Raw genomic sequence first — 16,307 nt, 5'->3', positions numbered from 1 at the left:
GGAGAAGATTAAAAATAATTCCATCTTATGTGTATGGGTTGTCGAGTAGTCATAGTGACAGACTCGCCTCATGAGGACTCTTGTTCAAATCCTACTATCGCTACGGTCATACGCAGAATTTTCTCGAGAGGGAATTTTAAGATTTTTTTCCTTCTAAAGGGGGCTTACTTTTTGTTTCCTGCAAAATAACACTATAATCTTGGCTGGGGGGGCTCTGCGTATGCCAATGGCCACAGTGGTTGGCTGATGATTGAAAGGAAAATTGCCCGCTGCCAACCCTCATCTTCAACTTCATTGGCCAAAAAAAATTGCAGCAGGTGTTCCCAACATTCTGAGAATGACTCCTTTTTGCAATCAAATTCCCCTAAATTTCCAAAAAGAGCCATTGTCGCACGTGACAGCCGGAGCAGATAGTCAGGGTAAGCCTAACTCGCTATGCAAGCTAAACAAAACCAATTGTAAAGGAATCAGCAAATTTGTAAAAACTCTTCCTTCCAACCCATTGCCACTGTTTTGTATGTCAGCACTGGCACATAATCAACGTTAGGTTCTAGGTAGAAGAAGCAAGATGCAGCCCTAAGCATAACTGTATTCTCTGATTGAGTGCTACATGTGTACAGCCTTAGCTGCGGTTTTGCATAAGTGTAGCCACACACAAATACAAACATCGTGGAATAATTCAATACCATAAAATAAACAAAAATAACAGACCTATAAACTGCATGCAAGAAAAGTATTTTTTAGAGTTAGCAGGTGTTCATGTGTGTGCGGAGTCACCACACAGAGCCACAGCTTCGGAATAAACATTTATTTTGACTACACATAATGATTATCTTGGTTAATGAAAAAGTAAGACAGGCATAGAAATTTTCGAACCTCACGCTTTCGTGTGCAGTGACTCTCTGCTCTACTGTTTTTCAGACGGTCGTCTCCAGTACCCGGGATCACGTGACACACTTGAGGTCGTTGACCCGACTCTTGGGGGGTCGTCTGCGTGAGACACCACACACTCCCTCCCCAGTGATCACGAGTAATAAGAGGTGATCGCGTACTATGGAGTAGCATCAGTGATCACGAGCACTGTAGACGATCTGGAAAGTGGACAGTACGTCCAGAACAAGTGGTTCTGACTGGTTTCACAGCAGAATCAGCTGCGAGTCTGTCAGACGTAACTGCAGTTGGTACGTTTGGAGATACAGGTACCGGCTCCACCGTCAGATTCACGAGAAATGCCGGTTTAAGCCGATCGACTGGCACTGACACCGTTTTTCCTCTTATGTCCACGTTGAACACATTGTCGGTCCGGCTGATCACTCTGTATGGTCCTTCAAATGACTGTTCCAGAGGACGTTTCACCCTATCAGTTCTTACAAAAACGTGAGAAGTAGTTTTCAAATCATGGTGAACAAATGAAGGATGTCCTCCATGCCGTTTGATTGGTCGTGGCTGGAAAGTTTGGACGTGAGTTCTCAGCATTTGTAGAAACTCGGAAGCGTCAGTTGAGTTGGAATTAGCTTGTGCTTGGAAAAATTCACCAGGTAATCGTAAAGTTTCTCCGTATAGTAGCTCTGCAGGTGTGCACCCCAAATCTTGTTTCAGAGAGCACCGAAGACCGAGTAGAACTGTAGGTAATGCTTCAGTCCATTTATGGGTTTGGTTGCATTTCAACGCGGCTTTGAGAGGGCGATGCCACTCTTCCAACATACCGTTTGCTTGTGGATGGTATCCAGTTGTCCTGACCCGTTTTGCTCCGATGAATTTGGAAAGCTCTCGGAATAGCAGCGATTCGAATTGGCAACCTTGATCAGTTGTTACTGTCAAAGGTGTGCCGTATCGAGAAATCCAGGTGGAAAGAAAAGCTGTAGCTACCGTGGTTGCTGTGATGTCGCGGATAGGTACCGCTTCTGGCCATCGTGAAAATCGGTCTATCATTGTTAGGCAATAAGAATATCCATTGGAAATGGGCAGTGGGCCAATGATATCCAAATGAATATGTTGAAATCGTTGGGAAGGTTCCACAAACGATTGTAGTGTGGATCTCGTGTGCTTGTGCACTTTGGATCTTTGGCATGGTATGCACACTTTTGTCCATTTAGCACAGTCTTTAGCTAGACATGGCCAAATGAATCGCTTTCTGACCAAATCAATAGTGTGTCTAATTCCTGGGTGTGAGAGTTTGTGCATATTCCAAAACACATCATATCGAAATTTTTCTGGAATATAAGGTCGAACAGCACCTGTTGATAAATCGCAGTAGAGCGCTTTAGCTGCGTCTGGAAGAAATACTTTCTTCAGTTGCAAAGCTGATTTGCTCTTTAGAAGTTCCTCTAGTTCTTTATCCCCCTCTTGTTGCTCAGCGATGGCAGTAAAATCAAGAGGTCCAGGAACTGAAATTGCTGTTACGCGTGATAAGATATCAGCGGAAATATTTTGCGATCCAGGAATATGGCAAATGTTCGTTGTGAACTGCGATATATAATCTAAATGCCTTAGCTGTCTAGGTGAGCATTTTTCACTTTTTTGTCGAAACGCATAGCACAGTGGTTTATGGTCACTGAAAAGTATAAACTCACGAGCTTCAAGCATATATCTGAAAAATTTTATGGAAGAATATGCGGCAAGAAGTTCTCGATTGTATGCGCTATATCGTGTTTCGGTGGGTGAATGTTTACGTGAGAAAAAACCTAGCGGTTGAAGACCATTGTCCGTCACCTGGTGCAGTGCACCACCTATAGCATAGTCGGAAGCATCTACGTGTAGAGCTAATTGGGCAGACGGGGATGGATGTGCCAGCAATGCGGCATTAGCTAGTAGCTTTTTGCAATCTTCAAATGCTTTCAAAGTTGATGTAGACCACACAACTTTTGTTTTGTCTTTTCTGTTTTTCGTAGAACCTTTCAATAGATCATGCAGTGGCACTTGTGTCTCAGCTGCATGCGGTAGGAAACGGCGATAAAAATTTATGAGACCTAAAAATTTACGCAATTGCTCAATTGTTTCCGGTTGCTTGAAATCGAATACAGCTTGTACTTTGTCTGGGCGAGGTGTGATACCAGATGGTTTGATCACATGCCCCAGAAATTCAAGCTCAGAAACACCAAATATGCATTTTGACACATTTAAAACTAAGCCATACTGTTGAAGACGTTTGAATATTTGTTTTAAATGAATTTTGTGTTCTTCGGCATTTTCAGAAAAGCATAGAATGTCATCAAGATATACATAGCAGAATGGTAAACCTCGTAATACTTCATGTATGAACCGCATAAAAGTTTGAGCGGCATTTACGAGACCGAAACTCAATCTTGTATACTCGAATAAACCCCAAGGGGTTGTGATTGCGGTTTTTGGTATATCTTCTTCGGCAATGCTTATCTGATGGTATGCCTTGAAGATGTCTAGTCTAGAAAAAATAGACTTACCATGCAATTCTTGAGAAAAGTCTTGAATATGTGGTATCGGGTAAGAATCAAATTCCGTAACACTATTTAGACGACGATAATCACCGACAGGACGTACAGTACCATCTGCCTTGGGCACGATATGTAATGGAGAGCTCCAAGGGCTTTTGGAGGGTCGGATAATCCCTTGTTCCAAAAAGGAATTCAAACTCGGTTTTCACCTGTTGTTGAATTTTTGGATTGAGACGTCGAGGCTTCGAAGCCACCGGTGGTCCTCGAGTGATGATATGGTGTCGCGTCGCATGTTTCACTGTTTTACCGATCTGTGAAGGGTTGAAGACATCTGGGAATTCTTGAAATATAGCACTGTATTCAGAATCTCCAATGGTAGTGACGGAAGGTTGTGTTGTGGGCTTGATCGATCCGAGTACCCGTAATGAAGTTTGCGAATCGATGAGTCGTCGGTTTCGCACATCAACGATTAGGTTGAAGTTGCTGAGAAAATCAGCTCCAAGTATTGGTGAAGTGACGTCAGCTATGAGAAATGTCCAGGAAAAAGGTTTCCGGAGACCTAAATCCATATTCTTCACCGTGGAACCATAAGCAAGAATCTTACTGTTGTTAGCGGCGAACAAATGGAAACTTGGATGTAGTGCTGACGAATTTTTTTTATGCGGGATAACAGAAACTTCACTGCCAGAGTCAACAAGGAAATGGTCACCCGTAACTCTGTCAATCACGAAGAGCCTGCTGGATTTGCTGCCCGATTCCATCATACCAGCGATGATGGAAGGTCGTCGTTTTTTTTCTGGAATTTGCATGGCTGACGGCAGTAGCGGGCATTCTCACCGAACTTGTTGTGATAGAAGCAGATATCCCGTGCTCGACTTGAACGAGATGTTGAACGCCTAGCTCGTCGCTGTTGGGAGTTACTACGATATCTCCCTCTGGAGAGTCGATTCACCGTTGCCGTTAGCTCTGCCACTTGTTTGGTGAGCATTTCGATGGCTGATGTCGAATCGGTTCGATCTGGAGTCGACTGCATTTGAGATGACGACGATGGCTGGATTCTACACACGTAATTTTGGGTAGTGACTTCAGCCACTTTGTCGGCTAGGACAGCAAGTTGATCTAATGGCTCACTGGAAACCGATAACACTGCTTGAATATTTTGCGGTAAGCGTTGCATCCACAAGGTGTGCAAGAACTCGTCAGTGACTTTGTTGCCGGAGAGTTCTTTCATCTTTCGCAGCAGTTGACTTGGCTTTTGATCACCCAGCTGTAGCTCGTTCAAAAGTTCCTTGACTTTTTGATGTTCCGTCGCGGCGAACTCCTTTATGAGCCGATCCGACAAGGCTTGATAGCGGTTGATTGCCGGAGGATTTAATATCAGATCCGAGACGAAAGACAAGCATTCTCCATCCAAGGAAGAGACCAAGGCTGCATACTTCGTGTCATCGTTAGTGATTCCACTTAGTTGAAAAGCACTGTTGCACTGTTGAATCCATAGTTGCACATTCGATTTCCAAAACGGAGGTAGTTGAAGTCCAATCCTCGAAACTTGAGCATTTTCTTCCGCCATCGCTCAGCTCCAACGAGAGAGAGAGAAAAAAAGAAGAGAAGACGAGAGAGAGGAGGAGGAGGAGGTCACACACCAGAAGAGAAGAAGAGCAGACGATGATGCGTGGGCGAGAGGGGTCTGTTCTTCAGGGGCCTGTTTGAGGGAAGAATCGAGTCGTCGTAACCGCAGACATAATGGAGGCTCGGAAAGAAGAAAATTTCCGAAAATGCATGAGATTAAATCTTCAATGAAGATGGACTTTTTTTGATGGTTAATGTTCCTAAACGTCGCTGGTCACCACTGCGGAGTCACCACACAGAGCCACAGCTTCGGAATAAACATTTATTTTGACGACACATAATGATTATCTTGGTTAATGAAAAAGTAAGACAGGCATAGAAATTTTCGAACCTCACGCTTTCGTGTGCAGTGACTCTCTGCTCTACTGTTTTTCAGACGGTCGTCTCCAGTACCCGGGATCACGTGACACACTTGAGGTCGTTGACCCGACTCTTGGGGGGTCGTCTGCGTGAGACACCACATGTGTAATTTTTTTCAATTTTACCTCTAGTTTTCCCTGCCGTAACCCCCCCCCCGCACATCCAAAAGTTTTAGAATATTGTGATTTATCTAAATAACAACAGGTATGAAAAAATCCACAAACTTAAAAGTGTTTGTCATAGTGTTTCACTATAGTCGGGGTGTGGCCAAATAATGAATGTTCATTTCGTATCATTAAAGGAAACTCTTTCAGTGTTTTATTAAGTAACTCTTTGATTTTGTCAATATATTTTATGTACATATGATTATTATTAACCTATACTATGAGGCATTTGATCAAAATAGTTTGAATTGTTTTTCTTTTCTATTTTTTTTCTAACATAGACTTTGGACACTAGAGGGTATGCCGCTTTAAAAAAACACAAGGTTGGCGTCCTAGGACTTGGTACCCTTGGAGATGAGATAACCATGTCTCTTTTGGGTGATCACCATGATGTAACTGTGTGGAATAGAACAGAAGTGAAAGTATGTTTGAAAATTGCACTAGTTGAAGTTATTTTTATTGAAAGCTGTTTTTTTCCAATTCAACCAAATGATTTAACATTCTTTCTGTTTATTTTTATTTGTCATTGTTAAGTTTGTTGCTTTCATTGTTTTTAAAAGTGATTTTGAAGTGAAAGTATGTTCTTGTCAATTTTATCTTTAATAATTCTGTGATTGAATGAATATTTTAGATAACCTGTGATGGCTGTGAAGTTGAACACGAGTGTATTAGTGCCTTAATTGTGATGAAGTAGGCTGCACACATAGTGCGGTGACCAAGAAATACGGGGTGTATAATAGAGACTAGTGACAAAAACAATTGTATTATTTATACCGTACATACTCGAGAATCAAAGTGAAGAAGAGCAAGAGGCCACTCTCTCAGCGAGGTGCATGACTTAAACAAACCTGTTTGTTTTCACCTTGTTCTGTTGATTTTTACTGCTTGCTTACTGGTCTATTTCTCTTCCTTTCCCATCATCATCACAGCCTTACATTTCAGAACCCCTCCAGTCATTTTCTCTATCCTTTTCCTACGTTACTATGTGCGGACATCTCTTCCTCCACTCCTATGTATTTTTTCTCCCTAGTTATAATTCTTGCAACTTGTACCTCTTTCATCTTCCCCTCCACTATCAGCGCAACCCCTCTTTTAAACTCTATTGGGAAGGGTTTCACTCTCCCAATAGAATGAAACCCCTGTTTTAAACACACCAGTGAGACAAAAAAAATTAGCTGCAAAGAAGAGGTTTGAGAGGGTCTCGTATTTGAGCTTTTGAAACAATGTTTCAAAATAAATGCAGTTTTAATAACATAATTTAGAAATTGTGTGAAATTAGTATTGTACAAATAAGCAATATCATTTACTATGAAGCATTTTAAAAAGTGCCAGTGTTTCCTGTAAATAAGATGCATGAAAAAAAATTTCTGGGGAAAGGGTGCACTTTTTTCCCTTAAAATTGTTATAAAACAAACTAGCAATTAAAATAAAACTTAATTTTACATGTTATTCTCGCCATTCAAATTTTCCTCGAGTGATTTATAATACTGATCAAACATCAGGCATCATCCTAGGGTAAAAGAATTTTTTTTAACGAAATGAAGATGGAGACAAACAAAACTGTTCATTGAAGTCCCTCGAAGTTGTGAAAAATGTTTTTGAATAGGCCTTTGGGTTCAAATGAGAGACATAAGCTAAAAATTAACTTTTGAAACTGTATAAACCATAGCTTTATTACAAAAAATTCACGAAGAAAGGCTGAGGAATGTCAGGGTGGTTTGGTTTAAAAGTTTGTCAGTTTTCAGTTGATGAGACCTTATGGTTTTTGGGTTGAACCTCAAATACTTCATTATCTCCCTAAATTGGTTCCATGACATTGTTTGTGAGAAGAAAGGTGATCCCCCAAACATTCTTTCACAAGAAATCATAGTCGATGGAATTACATCCATATTCTCCGCTTGGTGTGTCATATTGCAGTGAAGGCATGTAATCCATATCATTGGGATCATCGTTATCAATAGGATGTATATTTTCTTTTGATTCATCAATATCGGACTCATTTACTGATAGCTCCTGGGAAACTTTCAACAATTCTGGGCAGAGATTCTGATGCCTTGAATTCATCCTTACGCCTAGAACAATCATGCATAACCGAACGGAAAATGACAAGAAGCCAAACTAAGTGTATGACTCTTTTTCTTGAGACAAACAGATCCACCGCTCAGAAAAAGTACAAATCCGAAAGTTCTAAATGTGGGGGTGTAAAAATGTTGGTCACAGCTGTAGCATTACACAGCTGAAGCTTGTTCTGTTCAAGTGATACTATTCTATAAATAATGTACGTACTGTAACATGAGATGTTCACGCGAAGATTCTCCCCCTTCGCAGGGACCAAAGGGCCATATGGGGGGGGGGGGACCCAGGAGGGAGAGAGTCGAAATCCAGTACTCAACTGAACACCATAGAATTATGCTTGTCACCTGTCATCACATTCTGAATGTGCCAAATGTGTTATGAAAAATATTGGAAATTTGAATTCCAAAAATTAACCACAATAACCTAAAATCAGTTATAAAAGAGGTTTCATAATTTTTGCATCAATAATTCTATCGATTTGATTAAACAATTATAGAAAAGATATGAAATCCATTCAATGACGTTTTAAGAGATTCCTTCCGGTGAAATTGACCGGCCATGGCGCTTATAGGTAAAGGGGTCGTTCAAGTATTACGTAAGTAAATTTTTGGCCATTTTTTACCACCTCTCCCCCTTGTCAGCAAAATTTTGTCATCAGCTCTGCCTCCCCCCCCCCCCCCAATCGATGATGACATAATACTTGAATGGCTCCTAGAATTAAAAATATCTGTCAGTTTTGATTTTTGACAAACAACGTTTAGACAGTATAATGCTCAACTACTTTCAGGAAAAATCATAAAATTTTAAGATTGTAAAAAAATAGTTTCTACATAAAACAGGAGCAAGAACTTCAAAAATGGTGAAAATGGCCGACCTGGCACGCTTCTAGTGTTAATCTTCAAAAATTTTATTTTGTGCAGTTGTCTGAAATGGCGAGTCATTTCAGACAGTGTTCTTGTGGACATGTCTCATGTCCAGAGCTGGAACTGGGGTAAGAGCGTAATTTCCTTGCATGGCAGTCTTAAGGGGTGAGGGCATCTGCCACATTCACTTCCATGAAGGCAGATGATAACAGTTTAAATGGAATAAATATGTTAATTTGAGGGGGACAGAAAATTTTCCTCGGTTATGGAACAAACGGAAGTGTTATGAAGCTTCATAAGTGTGGGAAAGCTGATGTGTTTAATTACATACGTATATATAAAATCTAAGACAAAGAAAGCAATGCAGTGCTAAAATATTTTTTTTCTTTTATTTCCAGTGTGCAAAATATGTTGAGGCTGGAGCGAAAAAGGGAGAATCACCTGGGGAAGTTTTCAAAAACTGTGACATAACACTTGTTTGTGTTAATTCAGCAGAAGCAGTGAAATATGTAAGTTTAAAATACTTCAATTTTACAATTGAATGATCACTTGCCACGAACGAACTTTCTCTACCACTGTCTTTTGCAAACCATTTGCTGTTCTCTACCCACTCACGACCTCTCTGCTCATCCTACGGTACAAAAGTATACCTCGTTCTATACATATGGGAAGCAAGTCATTAATATTTGCTCTTCACCGACGTTACTCGATTCTGAACTGAATATCCTTAGAGCAATAACAGTCAATCGTGGCTATCGCTGCTGATATCGCATTGATAATCTACACAGCAAACTGATTAAAAACACTTCCAAAACCAAGCCTAAATCTGGACACAAAAACTTGATCATTTTGCCTTTCTTCCCAAAAACCAGCCAACGTATCTCTAAAATCCTTCGAAAATACAATTTTTCTGTGGTTTTCACCCCGTCAATAAACTTTGTATCTCTCAACTAAAAGATCCCATTCACATACTCAACAACTGGGGCATCTGCAGCATTCCATGCTAATGCAGATTATCATATATAGGCCAAACTAAACGTGCCCTAAAATACTTTAAATGAGCATAGAAGATACGTAAGCAACCAAGACTTTAACTGTTCATCCATAGCCCAACACTGCTGGTCCTTTGACCATAAATTTGACTTCTCTTCTGCCAAAATCATCTAAAAATGCCCCTTACAGTCTGACTTGGATTTCTTTGAATCATTCCACATCAACAAAAACACAAGCTAGTTGGTCGATGGCCTATATAGCACACCACCCTTCTAAAAAATCTGGCAACAGTTTCTACAATAATTATTCTTCTCCATCAGCATCACTATCGTGTTTTCGGTTGCGATTAGCTCTGCCATTTCCTTTTTCAGTCCTCTTCTATTCTTTTGTTGCCGGTTCATTTTGAATTTGACTCTTGTCTACAACAGCAAGTAACTCCTGCTATAAGGAGTTTTTTCAATATTTATTTCTTTGTTTCTGCTACTGATGAAGGAATTTCATATAGTTCCAAAGCGTGTATAGCCGTGTTCTTTTTGGAATTTTGGGTTAATCTGACGTCGATTATTCAATTGTATTATCAAACCCAAAAGGTTATTCATTTCTACTTCAATTTTGTTCATTTAAAAAATATACACCAGGACTTGACTAATTCAAAGCATTTTCAAATTCAAATGCAAATTTCCTTTAAGATTTTTAAACACAGTTACAAAACATTTAGGGGCTAAGCAAGCTTGTGAGCCCACAAAACAATATCTGATACATATCTGTCGGCATAAATAATGAGAGAGGAAAAGAAAGAAAAAAAAAACACACATATATATATATAACATCAAGAAATAAGTGGCAACAGGAATGGAATTGATAAACAAAAAAATTTGGCATTTAGCAGCGTATGCAAGATAAAAGAAGGTTACATTACAATATCAAACAGATAATTTAAATCTTCTTGAGTTAACAACCAAGATTTTAAATTGACAAAAAAAGATGTACATGAAGATTGATCTTTTATTAACTGAGGAAGTAAATTAAATATTTTGGGAGCTAAATAAAGGAAAAATTTTTGGAAACAAGTTTTATTTGGCCTTGGTACCTGTATAGTATGACGTCTAAATTGCATTCCCGACTTGTGTAATTTCAGATTGAGATGGCCACTTCTTTTATAAAACATTTTTAAACTTTTATAAACGTACAGATGTTGCAGAGGGAGTAGCTTTAATTGATTAAAAAGTGGAAATGTATGCGTGAGTCTATTTTTACTCAGAATGATACGGATGAAGGACTTCTGTGTGACAAAAATTGAAGAAAGATTGCTGAAGTATGTCCCACCCCAACATATAATGCCGTAACTCGATCTAGATTCTACTAACGCAAAATAAAAAAGTTTTAAAATGGATTGGGAACATTTATTCCTGATAAAATAAAATTTCCTAATGTTCCGATTTAATTCTACACTCAAATAATTAATGTGTGTTTTCCAGGATAGTTTTGAATCTAAAAAAATCCCTAAATACTTAAAGGTGTCTACTCTATTTACAACTGTGCACATACAATCCGAGATACAGCCATCTGTCACACTATGATATTTTAGGACACCAAAATCATCGAAAGTACCAGAACCAAATAACATATATTTAGTTTTATCTGTATTTAATTTTAAATTATTATTTCTAAACCAGATATTTATTGAGTTAAGATCATTTTGCATGTTATTCCTCAAGTTGATTGAAGAGCTTTCAGAGTAACAAAGAGCTAAATCATCAGCAAAAGCAGTGATTTTTCCTTTCAAATTAAAGTTACACAGGTCATTTATATATATTAGGAATAAAATAGGTCCAAGTACTGATCCTTGAGGTACACCAGATGTAATTTGTCTTTTAGAACTCGCATTTTACTTTTAATGTGTAAAATAATCCGCCCCGCCCCAGGCGCAGATCTAGGGTGATGTGTTGGGGGCAATGTTTTGCAGTTAAGGTTTCAATCAGTGAGACCCAACCCAGGGTCCACAGATGCAAAATGTGCTTAAAATATAAAATTAATATTTTTAAACCAATTAAAAATTACAATTATTCATTACTTTGAGTTATTTAAAAATTTAAATTTTAAATTGTTTAAAAATTAGAACTGAATTAAAATTTATAATAATAAAAATTATATATTTTTTTCAATAAGCAACACACATATTTAAGAAATTGCTTGTAGTAACTAATGTTACAATTAATGAATAAACTGGATTTTTTTGACAATAAATTTGGGCATTTGTTCCTGCTACCCTCACCAAAAATTCCATACACAATAAAAAGTTAGAGGGGCAGACTGAATAATCTTAATCGATATATATAAAATTGATTTTCTGTGCGTGTGTTCTCTATACAAATCTACAATTTTAGATCCATCATTGCCAAATTTTGTATATATACCAAATGGGACCTGACTTAAACAATAGTCTACTTTAAAAGTTTGTCTAAGATGGGCAGAAACTGTGGGGCAACAATGGATTTTGGCCTCAATAGTCACCTTCAGAATGTTTACTTTGGTTACCGTGTTTCCCTTGAGCAATGTACACTCATTGCCATAAAAATTTGCGCACCCAGAAGAAGTCGTCAAAATGAAACAAAATTTTACACATGTAAGTACTACGTAATAAGTAAGTGATTAGAAAATCCAAGAAAAAGGATCATTTATTACAGAAAAAAGTACAGATGAACAGAAGTTTTAGTACTCTGTTGGACCCCCTCTAGCGCGAGTGCATGATGCAATACAAGCGGGCATTGAGGTATACAAGTTCCGTATGATGTCCTGAGACATCTCGTTCCACAGTTGCTGTAAATGCGCCTCTAGTTCGACCAACTTCGTAGGGTGTCCAACTTGCCGTCCCAAATGATCCCAGATATGCTCGATTGGTGACAAATCTGGGGATAGAGCAGGCCAGGGAAGGGTGGTAATGTGACAGAGCAAGTCTTGTGACATCCTTGCTGTGTGTGGCCTAGCATTGTCTTGTTGAAAAATGGCTCCTGGGAGCCCTGCCATAAGTGGCAGCACATGTGGCTGAAGGATGTTATGGACGTACCGCTGGGCTGTCATTGTATCGTAAGCAATGACACCAGCTGTGGGAGCGGTGTGTCGTTGTAAAGCGAAGGCAGGATTGAAGCTTTCACCACGGGGCCTCCACACACGAACATGATTGTCATCACTGCTCAAGTTGAATCTCGATTCGTCGCTGAAGACGACCTGGTTCCATTCCGTTGCAGTCCGATCCCGTCGTGCTCGACACCACTCCAAACGGAGGCGTTGGTGGGTGGGTGTCATTGGCAGCACACGTAATGGGTGCCGCGATACCAGATGTCCTTCAGCCAGGCGCCTTGCGATGGTTCGGGAAGACACAGGGGCCCGTAGTGAAGCTGCTGCCTGTGTCTGGATAGCGGCCAATGAGGCAGTTGGCTCTACGCGTGCATTTCGGATGATGTGACTGTCTTTTCGGCGACTGGTCTATCGAGGGCGTCCTGAACCTGGTCGCCGTGTAAATGCCGTCTCTTCTGTCCACTGGTCCCAACACCTCCTCACAGTAAAATCAGAACGGCCTAGTTGACAAGCTACTCGCCAAGCTGACCACCCAGCTTCCATCATCCCCATGATTCTTCCCCTATCAAACTCTGACAACTGCTCATATGGTCTTCGATGGCGGCGTAACGGCATGTCTACCTCAGCATTTCCTTTGCAAACGATTAAATACACTCCAGCAAGCTCTGTTTACCTGTTTTATACTCCAAGGAGAACGAAGTTCAACGCCCTATAGTGGCATTACGCAATGCGCAATCACGCTGCATTTCTAATCATTTGCATATCTGCCCAACGTGTATCTTCAGGCCAACTTTCGTTTCGATCCCACAATTATTTCTTGGTGCGCAAATTTTTATGGCAATGAGTGTATTTCAGACATGTATATGCCTTTACAAGAGTTGTCACTTCTTTAATACTGCCAGTATTGTACATAATAGTTTATTCTTTTATAATGGTTTGTCATTGTTTTCAATCCTCCCAGGAATTGAAGAAAACCCAGGCAGCACCGGGGGGGGGGGGGGGAAGGGCATTATAGCTAGACTGTTATATTTTGAACATTGTAAGGCCTTAGTTACCTGGCAGTCAAGTGGTTAGGGAGCTAGCTGCTGACCGAGTAGGTCGGGATTCTAATACTGGCTCGGGTGTGGATGTCTACAAAGACTACTATATTCCCGGGACAGATCAAAGATATCTTAGGAATGCGTGAGGATCACATTAATTCTGATACACGTTATCAGCTAAAAAAATTTTCTATTAACACTATCAAGTGTAATTGTACAAATAAATGAATACTTTGCAGATGAAAAGAGAGCAGAATATCAAAAGCATGTGCAGAATTATTATTTTAAAATGCTCCTAGAATCCTACTTCCTTCTCCTTTGCCTGATAAAAAATAAAGGTTCACCACAGTTAACTGGACAAGACAAAACAATATACACAAATATAAATACATCCATATGTATTCGATAAATATTGTTTCAACTTTTCATGTACACAAGGAAACTAGAGTCCGGCAACTGATAAGACCATTTCCAGAAGACAAACACTTGTATATTGCTGTAGAAACCTGTGCACTAGGAATTTGGTGTATAACCAAATTCAATTTTTGTGTGGTCAACAAAATATTGAATGCGACTGGCATGCTAGTCGCCGCCAACTTTTGTTGCGGAAATCGCCTCTACCATTCCTTCATATTTTCGTCATTCGAATTTGAACCATGTGTGACTCAGCATTGAATTTAAAATTTGTTTTGAAAATTCAAAAGCAATCCAGAGTAAATAATTATCAGTTGAAAGGATATTTTAAAAAGATACAGAAAAAGCATTTAATAAAATTTCAACAGAATTTCAGCTCACAGGTAAATGCACAATTTCATTAATTAAATTGGAGTTATTTTGTAATTATAATGAAATCAGGGGCTTCTGAAATGTTTCAAAACTGTGGGTGCTCGTCTTTAGTTTTATATTGGCAATTTTAATTTCTGAATCAATTCTGGGGATGCTCAGATCCATACCACAAATTACCGTAGGTGCTTCAGCACCCCTGGCTCAGACGCCACTGAATGAAATGGTATACCAGGCCAGTCATTTCTTCTTTTTCTGGGGGGGGGGGGAGGCAAAGAACTTATACTCGCTATATGTATTTTTATATATATACCATTTCTAGTGTATTTTTGAAAGCCAGGGGCAATAGCCCCCCCTGATCCCCCAAATGACTGGTCTGTGATAAACACGTGGGCCCACTCGTGCAATTCAACATCAACCCCCCCCCCCCCCCCCCCCAGGGTTTCAGAAGAAGATAGGACGTCACAAAAATTACATCTGGTAAAAACTTTCTGGAGTAACCAGGTGAATTTGCCAAGTAGGGCTTCAAAAAAAAAAAAAACATGGCTCAGTGGCCATGACTCTTATGACGGCCCAGGGCAAGCACCTACAGGAATTTTCAAATTACGGTCTACTTTCACAACGTGTACCCACATGTTCTATAGGGATGTTTTCTGATTTCCCCCCCTTGCTTGGAATGTCTGTTATTTAGGTCACGTACACACACATCTGTGTGTGGGAGTATTCAGGGAAAATCATTCCCTGAAACATAAACAATTCATGTTCGTCTCTAGTTTTGCCTACAGTTTATTTTTTGTCTCTTGGAAATCTCATGAAGCTACTCAAAATTATATGTGACAATATCTATATATATATATATAATTGATTTTCTGTCTGTGTGTGTGTATGTATGTTCTCTATACAAATCTACAATTTTAGATCGATCGTCGTCAAATTTTGCATATATACCAAATAGGACCCGACTTGAACGATAGGCTACTTTAAAATTTCGTCAGAGCAGGGCAAGTGCCCCAAATGGGCGAAAAACTGTCGGGCAACAATGGTTTTTGGGCCTCAACAATCACTTTCCGAACGTTTACTTTGGTTACCGTGGTTCCCTAGCAATGCGTTTCAGACGTGTATATGCCTTTACAACGGTTTGTCACTTCTTTAATCCTGTTAGTATATGTATAATAGTTTATGCCTTTATAATGGTTTGCCACTTTCTCAATCCTCCCAGTAATGAGGCTTTTCGAATAAATGTCATAATCATCATCGGCATCAGTTTGAGGGTCAGGCCAAGGATGATTCCCATAGAAATCAGTGTTAAAATTGCAGATTTTACTGTAGAAATGCGGAAATTTGGTGGGGTTTTCCGCCCCATCAATAATTTTAAAAGTTGTATTTAATCCTCGATTTTTGACATATTGAGTTCACTTAGAGATATACGAAGCCCAGGAGTTTAAATATGAAGTAATTAGCCGGACCCATACTTTTGAGTTGGACATTCATGCAATAACACTGATTTCAACATTTTATTTATATCTTCTCAAGCATGAAAATTAATGTCTCGGTATTGTCTTTTGATATTTAGTTTCATGAATTCATGTAAAATTCATTTTAAAATTAATTATGAGCCCGTAAAAAGTAGATAAAAAAAACTCCACAGCTTTAATTAAGTATTTTTTTGGAAGCTGAAATAGGCAGATGGGTAACTTGAAGTTCGGGGGGGGGGGGGTTGGAGGTTTATCGAAATACCTAGCGCCCCTTAAAAAAGGAAAAATATATATTCATTTCTACGTTTCTGTAAATATAGATATAATTATTTCATGAATCGCGAAGTCGATATATTGGTTAAATTGCACACGGTTTGTATGTCCCCCAAGAAAAAGAGAGGGAGATATCACTTGATCCAAAAAAGGTTCATTG

At 39.4% G+C, this 16,307-nt stretch overlaps 1 protein-coding gene across 1 annotated transcript in view; it reads left to right on the top strand.

The window, feature by feature from the left end:
• LOC149081622 (uncharacterized) overlaps nt 1-16,307 on the top strand; it is a 57,139-nt gene that overhangs the window by 26,480 nt on the left and 14,352 nt on the right. The window contains exons 7-8 of the mRNA XM_089237036.1: nt 5,848-5,988; nt 8,904-9,014. Coding sequence (XP_089093162.1) covers nt 5,848-5,988; nt 8,904-9,014 — 252 coding nt within the window. The remainder of the gene's footprint in view (nt 1-5,847; nt 5,989-8,903; nt 9,015-16,307) is intronic.

The sequence above is a fragment of the Pholcus phalangioides genome, unplaced genomic scaffold (assembly GCF_987345545.1).
Source record: "Pholcus phalangioides strain wild (caught in Gottingen) unplaced genomic scaffold, Ppha-v1.0 ptg000009l_1, whole genome shotgun sequence".
Lineage (NCBI taxonomy): Eukaryota > Metazoa > Arthropoda > Arachnida > Araneae > Pholcidae > Pholcus > Pholcus phalangioides.
The sequence above is the reverse complement of the archived record's forward strand: the minus strand, read 5'-3'. Positions and strand labels throughout refer to the sequence as shown.